The sequence below is a fragment of the Epinephelus fuscoguttatus genome, linkage group LG18 (assembly GCF_011397635.1).
Source record: "Epinephelus fuscoguttatus linkage group LG18, E.fuscoguttatus.final_Chr_v1".
Taxonomy (NCBI): Eukaryota; Metazoa; Chordata; class Actinopteri; order Perciformes; family Serranidae; genus Epinephelus; species Epinephelus fuscoguttatus.
The window spans coordinates 20,312,217-20,323,079 of NC_064769.1; the positions used below are offsets into that span (position 1 = coordinate 20,312,217).

Sequence of the window (10,863 nt, forward strand, 5' to 3'; positions counted from 1 at the left end):
ACAAAAGACAAAATGAAACAAACTCGCATTTGATAGCCTCAAAATCATATGCCTATGTGGTTAAATCATCATTTTCCTCTCAAATTTTTAGTGCATTAGGCTAAGGCATCAGAGTCAGCATGTGAGACTAGTCATTGTTGATGTGGCACTGCCCTTTGGACTCACAAGAAACCAGATAGACCAGTCAGTAGGGTTCTAATCTCTCAAGACAGATTCTGCAATTTACATTGTAGAAATGTAAAGGAAGAATTTTTTTTTCTTTTTCTTTTTTTTACCGATGGATTTCCAGATTGGTAAGGTTCAGCCCTGTTTTAATGAGTAGAATTGGTCATCATGTTTTCTTTTTTTAATTATTATTATTTAATGAGATGATTGATATCAGTTTTGGTGACTCTGAGGCATGGGTGCAGTATGCAAGAATTTTTAAATGAAGCAAAATTAAACATATACAAACAAACAAATACATATAATGGATTTTTTTTCCAAGTTTGTGTAATGCGCCTGTTTTCCTGTAGGTGACACCTGTGAGCAGAGCAGACGCCTGTGACGTGGAACGCTACAGAAGAAGAGTAACAAAAGCAGGGCTACTGCTTTTTAGGGCAGTAACATCTTCTGTCATATCCGTGTCTGGGCTCACATTTACTTTAATTTTGAAAAATGTAACTGAAACCAGAGGGAGTTTAGATGTTTAGAGGCTCGCGTGGAGGAGCAGCTTGTCAGGAGTGACGGCGTTAATGTTTTCAGACGTGTTTTCGTTGGTGCAGCTAAGCTAGCTCTGAGGTTAGCTCCTCTTCAACTGGACCGTCTGCGTCTGACAGACTGTCTGACCTGAGAGATAATCAGCCGGTGTTTACCGTCCAAATTAACCCCTCACCTCTCCATCAGCCTGTCCGGTGCTAATCATCAGGTGAGCCAACTCGGTTGTTATTTTTGTCAAACATACTGTACATTTGGTTTGCATATGCAGCACGAGGGAGCCCTGGTGTCAGACTGATAAAGACAAGTGTAGCTGATAAAACCTAGTGTTTTGTGTGTTGCAAGAACACAAACACATGATAATTTCAAGGCCTTTTGGACCCACATTTTACCTTTCTGACAGGTACATTCAGCAGAGTATGACAGCCACACATTAATTAACACATTTGTCTTAATGTCATCTGCTTTATTCTTAAACGTTTAAATAGATAATGCCATTTTTATAAAGGCTCCATGTTCATTATTCGCCAAGCTACACATACACTGCATGCAATGTGCTGCTGTTTTGAAAATGATTTGTAGTACTGTCAAAATACCACACATATTTGAGAAATGATCAATAGTAGAATATGTTTCTTTCATTTAATAAGAGTCAAGTCAAATAAGTTAATGCAATGACATCTTGGGATTGTAATCCAGCTTTTGGGGAACTATAGGACTAGGGTTGCAGTAATATACCAGTTTCGAGGTACACGGTGATACTAAAATTGGCGGGTATCATACCATGTACATTTACTTGTCAACAATATTGAAAAAAATACAACTGGACGTTGAATCTCCCATTTGTTTTTACACATACTTCCATTAACAAAATGTTTTCAAGTTTCAATAATAGCAATAACACATTTGTTCAACCAACAATAGTCCTTTTGTTTTCATTCCTTTAAGGGTTATTCTGAAATACTTTGATACCGCAGTATTTCCTGAGACAGTTATCGTATCGTGAAAATCTCATACCGTTGCAATCCTATATAGGACTATGAATACTATTGCCTTTACTTCAACAGGGCCATCGAGAACATGCTCTCTTTTACAAGGACGCCCTGATCACAGTGCATATAAAATAAAAGAATTACACAAAAGTTACAGCATACATCAACTAATTATACAGCAAACAGGCCAACTGATCAGTTTTGATCATAAATCAATTATCCATCCATCCATCCATCCATCCATTTTCATCCACCTATCCAAGGCCGGGTCGCGGTTGCAGCAGCTGGAGCAAAGCACCGCAGACATTCCTCTCCCCAGCACCGCTTACCAGCTCCTCCTGGGGGACCCCAAGGTGTTCACAGGCCAGATGAGATACGTAATCTCTCCAGCGTGTTCTGGGTCTGCCCCAGGGCCTCCTACCAGTGGGATGTGCCTGGAACACCTCCAGCGGGAGGCACCCAGAAGGCATCCTGATTAGATGCCCGAACCACTTCAACTGACCCCTTTTGATGCGAAGGAGAAGCAGCTTTACTCCAAGCTCCCTCCGGATGTCCGAGAGCTCCTTACCCTGTCTGTAAGGCTGAGCCCAGCCACTCCACGGAGGAAACTCATTTCGGCTGCTTGTATCGGTGATCTCATTCTTTCTGTCACTACCCAGAGCTCATGACCATAGGCGAGGGTTGGGACGTAGCTGGACCAGTAAATTGAGAGCTTTGCCTTCCGGCTTGGGAGCAAGTTATATAAAATATTTTGTCAAGCAAAAATTTCAAATATGTGCTTGTATCAGATTCACAAACACATGGATTTGCAGGTTTTTTCAGCTGTTGTTTGGATAAAACAAGCAATTCAAAGATGTCACCTTGGCTCTGTGAATCTATAACAGGCATATTTCATTATCTTCTGACATTGTATTGACAAAACAAACAGTTTATTGAAGAATGAGTCATAAGATTAAACAGGGATTACATTTATTGTTGGTTCAAGCCCTGACGAAAAGTAACAAAAAAACCCTCCTAACTCAAGCTACACCACTATACAGCAAAAGCCAAAGTCCTTAACAATATCTGTTCTAATGATTTTGATATATCAATCGACCCATGCAGCTCTGTTGTAATGTCAAGATAAAGCTGACCTATTATTTCTGCGGATTGTTTTGTTTGTGTTGCTCTAGTTGGGAGTGTAGAGATGGGAAGTCTGGGCAGTAGGTTCCAGTCCCCCTCTCAGGGACCAGAGGAGGCTTCAGAGGGCACAAGTACCAGCCACAAGCCTGGATGTGAGTGTAAGAAGAGGAAACGAAATGCTCCGTGTGACTGCGACAGTGAACAAGAGGAGGACGATGCCATACTAGACACACCTCGCAGGCAAGTCTGGTTAAAAAAATGGATTAAATGTCACGTATATTAAAGTCAGCAATATTTTTTCATGCAATTGTTTTTCTGTCTCCCTTGTTGTTTTTTCAAACTTGAGCAGGAAGAAATTGAAAAGTACATCACGCTACATTTATCAGACTTTGTTCCTGAATGGGGAAAACAGTGACATTCGCATCTGTGCTCTGGGACAGGAGTGGAATCTCCACAAAGTGTACCTCTGCCAGGTAACACATGAACATGAAAACACACCGAAGACAGTTAGTGATATATTCTTCCATGTGGGTTATTGTTTTCTGTCCTTAAACGCTTTTTTCCCCTCTTGTTTCTCTCCCTCCTTCTTGCATCATGCAGTCTGGGTATTTCTCCAGCATGTTCAGCGGCTCTTGGAAAGAGTCTAACATGATGGAAATCAGCTTGGAGATCCCCGACCAGAACATTGACACTGAAGGTGAGAGGGCCCCAGAAAGTCACAGAAAGCAGCAGATGACCGTGTTTGTTTGTTTACGTGTCTTACCAAAAGAACTTAACTTTTTTTTGTGTGTGTGTAGCTCTACAAGTCGTATTCGGATCTCTGTACCGGGATGATGTTCTGATCAAGCCCAGCAGGGTTGTCAGTATTCTTGCAGCTGCTTGTATGCTACAGCTGGTCAGTACTTTGTGAATCATATAACTGCATGTACAAAAATAATAATTTTACATTTTAGATAGTAGCTGATTTAATTCAATCTACTATCTAATCTAAGTTATGGCGTCTTGTTGTCTACAGGATGGTTTGATCCAGCAGTGTGGAGAGACCATGAAGGAAAACATCAGTGCAAAGACAGTGTGTGGCTACTACGCTTGTGCGAGTATATATGGCCTGGATTCAGTCATGAAAAAGTCAGATTTTAATTTGTTCTGATTATTTAAAATCACAGTGATTAGACGATACAACTGTTTTTATGCCATGTACTCACATCACACTGTATGTGTGTTTGTGCTTCTCTTTCTGCAGATGTCTTGAATGGCTTCTGAACAACCTGATGACCCACCAAAATGTCGACCTGATGAAAGAACTTGGGTATGTGTGTGCAGCCTGTGTCCATATTTTAGGGATCATCGTAACTTTTCTGATAATGAAAATCTAATTTTCTATCAGCATGACCATCATGATTACAGCGTGCTGCTTGATTAAAAATAACTCAGTTAGTTTTAGTGCTGTGACATTTTTGTAAACATATTTTTATTGACATTATAAATTTAGCAAGTTATGTAGAACTCTACCTAATAAGAACATATGGCATTATGTAAAATACAGTATTAATGACAATAATCATTTCTTGCATTTCAATTTGGGTCCTCGCACTGCGTGGTGCTCGGGCCCTAATTCTAATAATAAAAATAAAATCCACATAAAAAAAGAAAACGTAAATAACTAGGAAGAGCTTTTTTTTGAAGTGGCTGAAATACATGTTACTGCGAACCCCCGTCCACAACTGTACATTGCTCAACTTCTGTAATGGTTGTCCTGCCTGCTTCTTCAAACTGGGAGCGTGCCGGCAGACATCTACTGTATGTAATACAGTGCTTTGAGGTAAATGGCTACTTTAAAAAATCTAAACTATTCCTTTAAACACATTGGGGAGGAGGTCATCCAAGAAACAAAGGCCACCTATCTCCAAAATCACTGAATCTCAACACATTCCCACAAGCAATGATACAAAGTGCCTCGGTGTGAACTGCACTTATAACATTGTTCAGGAATATTGGGATCAAATCAATGTATTTAAATTCACAGGGGTGATATATGTTGTCATTACCAAATTATACTGTTTTATTTTCAGTCAAGTAGTAAGCATAATAATACATTTTATTTATAGGTGCCTTTCAAGACACTCAGGGTCACCTTACAGGCAAAGAGAGAAAATAATAACAGATTAATTAAGTCAAGAGAGAAGGAATAGAGTAGCATAAAAATAATAATAACATAACACTAGTTCTCACCTTTGCACATGCTGTGACAATTTTAATAAGGACAACTGGATGGCCGTGATGAGTAAGTATGTTTCAAACCACCATATAAAAAATGTCTGTGATCATACTCACCCTGCGTCTCTGCACTGCAGGGTGGAGGTGATGGAGCAGCTCATCCAGTCCTCAGATCTGTTTGTCATGCAGGTGGAGATGGATGTATACACTGCTCTGAAAAAGGTACATGAAAATTTACATAAAACTCCCAGATGTGCTCTCTGCAGCATCAGACCTGTTTCTAAGAGCTCTTTTTTTAATCGCCTCTCTCTGCAGTGGATGTTTCTGCAGCTCAATTCGTTGTGGGACGGCCCAATCAAACAGCTGCTGGCTGACGCTGATGCCTGGCTTTGCAAACGCAGGACAGGTACAGTAAGGCCACATCTCCTGAAATACTTAGCTTCCTATGCATTGTCTTTAGATGTTTTACTCTGTGTCCAACTGACTTTGGTCCACAGACCTGTGTGAGAAAGAGCCTTTCCTGAACACAGAAGAGGGGGAACCTTTTCGTTCAGTGTTCAAATATGTGCGTCTCCAGTATATCATCAACGATTTGGCATCTGCGCGCATCTTGGAGAGAGACAATATTTTGCCCCCTGGTAAGATGTGACTCTGTCTGACATTTAATCATGAGTGTGCTCATTCTAGGAAACAAATCCAGTTATGTAGACCAATATTCTATTTTTATCTTTGTGCTTAAATCAGTTGATTAAGTTGTCTTATTTCATTATAAGTGGTGCAAAGAATTAGACACACATGCCTCAGTTTTACTTACATCTAACAGAAACTTGAAGTAAAATTGTAAAGCAGAGTTACCATGCGTCATCCTAGTGTTTACAGGAATGCTCTTTCCATGTTTTTATGCACTGATAATACTTTATATTCCAGACTGGTTAACGTCGGTGTACAAAACGCAGTGGTTCGCTATGCTGCGGACAGAATTTGACAATGACAACGGGTGAGACTAAACATCTGTTATGTCACCTGTATTTTCCAGCTGCAGCAGTATCTTTATATAACTACAAAAACTGTATCTATAAAATATGATTTTAACACTGTTGGGATGACAAAGACACCTGTCTGTCATTAGTCCCCAGGAAGCCAACAAAGACGAGTTTGAGGTGAGCAGCATGAGGTGCGGCAGGAAACTGACCAAAGATGGAGATGTAAGTCGGACAGTCGTGCTGCTGCATAACTTTTGCTCCTGTAGAATGTGATTTGTTTAAGTTTTACATAACAAAAACAAATGTTTTCCTCTCCTCAGTACTGCTGGCGGTGGACAGGCTTCAACTTTGGTTTTGACCTGCTGGTGACCTACACAAACCGCTTCATAGTCTTCAAGAGAAATACTCTGAGTCAGCCATGTGGGGGCGCTGTGAGTCTGCAACCACGAAGGCATCTGGCATTCAGGTGTGTAGCTCATTGAACCTTTAGGTATTATTGTAAAAGTCTGTGTCTATATCGTGGAGTTTAACATAAGCAAACTAAGATGATCTTTCGGAAAGTGTGACAATAAAAATTACAGGTGTAATCTATGAAAATAATCCAGCTGCAAGAAGAGTTTAATCAAAACAAATATTTAGTGTTAAAGCATTTTAAAGTGGCTTTACATTTATAGTCGTCTTACAAGTTAGGGATACATGTTGGAGCTCAATTGAAACAGAAATGGGAGTACAACACAGTGCAAAAGCAGTACACATTTACACTACAAGAATACAATACATTTATAACAAAAAATACATTTACAAAAAAAATAGTTTACAATAAGGCCAGCAGTATTTTGTAAATATATTTTTTGTAAATGTGTTATTTTGTAAATATATTGTATTCCTGTGGTGTAATTTTGTACTGGTTTTGCACTGTGTTGTGCTGGCTTTCTGTATAGTGTTACGGCTGTCTGTGTATTCCCTGCTTCTGTCGTAGACCTGCCCAGGTGTGCTGCCTGGCATGGAGGAGGTGGTTAAGAGCTCCTGTGCCAGCAGCAGAGGAGAGAGGCCTCTGGTGTGGATTTGAGGGTTTTAAAGGTGTTCATGTGATTATTTTTGGTCAGTGTTGGAGTTTTTGTTCGCACCATAGGGCCGCCTAAGGGTGGGGTGTAACAATAGCTACATGTGCTATCACATGATCTGTTAGACAACAACCATTTGGTTGTGTATATCTAGAGGTGTGTCTCCTTATCCTGTTCTTGTCTGATGAGGAACTGGTGCCTGAAACATGTGATGATACAATTAAAATTTCCTAAAGAAGCTGTTTCTGTTGTGCGGATCCATTTTTTTAATTTGCTGTTCTGTCCAGCACCCCGTATTTATCGTTTTTGGATGTGCGTGCTGTTTTTCGAGTCTTCACTTTTCTAAGAAACCCTGTATGTCACACTTGTCATGTGTTGATAGAGCATTGGTTTTGTGACAAAAAGTAAAACTGCCATATATTGAAGATGTAAAGAAAGAAGCAAATTTTCAAAGTCTGTATCCTTCCTTTGACAATCTTTTTGCGCTCAGGTTACGTCTGGCCTCGTTTGATAACCGTGGAAAGCTGGTCTGCAGTCGCTCAACAGGTTACCAGCTTCTAACTCTGGAGAAAGACCAGGTTAGTGAACACTGTAGACCTGTAGATGTAGACAACTCACTTGTCGTGCCATTACCTCGTATAAGATGCTGTTCTTGACTTGCCTTTCCCTTCAATGACTCAGGAGTACGTGGTGATGAACCTGGACAGTCGGTTGTTAACATTCCCCCTCTACGTGTGCTGTAACTTCCTGTATACGTCGCCTCAGTCGGACCACCGTCCAGAGTCTTCAGAACAAGAGAGCACGACTCGCATCATGTCTTGATGCCTGTTCACCAGCCATTAACTGCTGCTCCCTCTGGTAATGCTGGGACACTGACACAAGCTTGTACGTACAATCCACCACCACATTTAACATCATTTTGACATTGGACATACCATCTGCATGCTATGTAACCCAGTGAGGTGTTTAGGGAAACGTTTTGTATCGGTGTATTCAGTGTTTTGACACATCAAGAGTTGGCTACGCATACAAGGGGCTTACAGTGTGACAGAGACACTGGCCAAGAGGGATTAGGCCACCTTTGGACCTCTGCCATGAACTGTCTGCACTGGGATGTTGGACCATTTCTCAAGATGGAAAAACCCCAAGTCACTCATGGCAGCGGAGCCACTCTGGAATCTATTTCTCGATATATATGGGCGCATTATCACCTGGGAATATGGGAACATCATGAGGGAACAGCTCCAGAGAGTGAAACTGGACCTTTACTGACTTGTATGGGAAGTTTCAAGACTGTCGCTTGTTCTGACCATATGTAAATCGACTGTGGGATGTGTTCAGAGGTGTGGCCCTTCGCTACACAAAAACTCACCTGTCATTTGCACTGACTTGAATCGACGCCTCTGTGCAGCACGCACACAAAATACCATGTATACCAACAGTGTTGTAAACTATATAGACACATTTCACATGACTTGTTGTTGCTGAAGATACTGAACAATCGCCGCCAACACTTTGCAGCTGTAAAGAGAGTTAATTAAAGATGGACACAGCATCACCAGCTGATAGAGATTCAACTTCATACCTGCTGCCACACACCACCTGTACTCCACTGAAGCTGCTTTCTCCGCCCTTGCAGCTATCTGAAAAGTTGGACGGTCAAATGATTGATACAAACAACAGACATCACTTCTGAATTGTGGAAAACTATTTAAAAGATGCAGTAAAAGTAGTAGTTGCAGTCATCACTGTTTGACTGGAGGTCCATCTCGCCATATCTCTGTGCTAACCTACGCCAGAGCAGTTTCTGATTGGAAAGTCCACCACCTCTTCTGTAAACTAGACAAAACAACATCACCATTTTCAGATCATATCCAGTATCAAGTACTTTGTAAATAATATTTACTGCAATATTCATGTTATAGAACAACATTACATTCAAGTGATAAAGTCAGTAAAGTCACAAAGCCCAAGTAACCACGCTGTTGTTACATACATCTATGTAAACCTGCATTGTGAGGTCAAAAATCCAAAATCTTATTTCCATTGAGACACAAGCCTTCAGGAGTTTTTGTACATTAGCCTCATTGTTACAGCTTATACTTGGACGTTTGATCATTGACACCAGCTTTCTTATGTTCACAGCGTAATGTTGAAATTCACAAATGTTGACAGACGTCAGATTTTGGGACGATCTGTCGTGTTTACCAGCTGCACTGTCAAATGTCCTTTTACTGGTGTTAACTGGGGTCAGCGACTCCTGTTAGGCGGTGCCGTTGGTCATTTAGGAAGGATATTTAGTCAGGTTGTGTAATGGCAGGAATCTGTTGAAACAATATGGCTAAAGAGAGATTACAGTGCTGAAGGATCTCGCTGTTGAGGGTTTAAACCTGACACAAAATGAAGCACTGCCACAAACCTTTGCATGTAAACTGTTAACTAAAAGTCACTAGTGTTTTTAAGAGTTCATACAGTATCAAAAAACATGTAATCGTAATATTCAAGTGTACAGATCATTTCTTACAGCCCTAATATTTAGACTTCTCCCACCACCACATGAAGTACCATTGCAGTTACATTGTTGTACACTTTTATACTTCTGATTAGGTCGTTATTTGTTTGGCAGTTATGGAGATCTGTTACCTCATGCTGTTTTGAAAACCTGTACCACGGACATCAGTACAACTCGCCTGTAAAGCTGCAGCTATAACTGTCATGAAGTTCAGAGTTTATGGTGTTTTTTCATTTGGTTTTTATTTATTTTTTACTTCATTTGTATGGATTTATTTTTGCAAAAGGAAATATGTATACAAGTCTTGACAGCCAATAAAACTGCCCGTTCACATGGGCTGTGGTGCTATCACATGATGTTTTTCCGGTGTATGTCTTTACAACAGCTGCATGATTATACATGTATATATGCTTGTGTACATATTAAAAAAGTTCTTGCCTCTGTGATGAACCTGATTTCGGTTTTAGTGATGTTCATGGAGACACAGCAACATATTAGACAAAGATGTCCATCAGTTTTATTCTCTTAATGTCACATTTATCAGACGATCACTGACAAACTCCAGCCATTCCTACCCAACATCTTCTCTGCAAAATGGTCCAGATTTAGCTCGATGTCCTCAGTTCAGTGAGAGCAACAGCAAATGTTTATCAGGAGTGAAAAAGATTGGATGAATCCCAGCAGATATTAGGCTCAGCTATGATTTTAAAAAACATTTCTTACAGTCATCAACATACTAGCTGTCTTTATGTTTTTAGGGAAAAAATTGAGAACACCTAAGAGCTTTCTTTCTAATTATGTGAGTTTGGAGAGGATGTTTTAATCAAGACTAGCCTCTTAAAGTCTATCACTTGTTATTCTACACTGATAAAATGTATGGGACCTAAAATTGGCTTGAGAGTTCTGTCAGAGACAATCACACATAACACTGATCAGCCAAAACATTAAAACCCACTGGCCAGGGAAGTGAATGACCTGTTCTGGTGGGATACCCTGTGTCCTGGCATTTATGTGGATGCCACTTGCCATGCACCACCTACCCTAACACGGTAACAGACCAAGTACATTTTCTCATGGCAACAGCACTCCTCACTGGCAGAGGCCCACAAGCAGGACAATGCACCATGCCACACCACCAGAACTACTCAGGAATGGCCCTAGGAACGTGACAAGGAGCTTAAGGTGACAACCTGACCTTCAAATACCCAGATCCCAATCTGGTTGAGCTTCTGTAGGATATGCCGGTACCCCACCTCACAAACTACAGAACTCAAAGG

General features: G+C 40.6%; 1 protein-coding gene across 1 annotated transcript; it reads left to right on the forward strand.

The window, feature by feature from the left end:
- The first annotated feature begins 562 nt into the window (after positions 1–562).
- gmcl1 (germ cell-less, spermatogenesis associated) lies at positions 563–9,939 on the forward strand. The gene is made up of 15 exons (XM_049603545.1): positions 563–907; positions 2,861–3,054; positions 3,164–3,283; positions 3,411–3,507; positions 3,608–3,705; positions 3,826–3,938; positions 4,054–4,119; positions 5,165–5,249; positions 5,343–5,433; positions 5,525–5,665; positions 5,955–6,024; positions 6,157–6,232; positions 6,331–6,476; positions 7,565–7,652; positions 7,756–9,939. The coding sequence occupies exons 2-15, from the start codon at positions 2,875–2,877 to the stop codon at positions 7,894–7,896; spliced, it is 1,512 nt and encodes a 503-aa protein (XP_049459502.1). The 5' UTR covers positions 563–907; positions 2,861–2,874; the 3' UTR covers positions 7,897–9,939.
- The last annotated feature ends 924 nt before the right edge of the window (positions 9,940–10,863 follow it).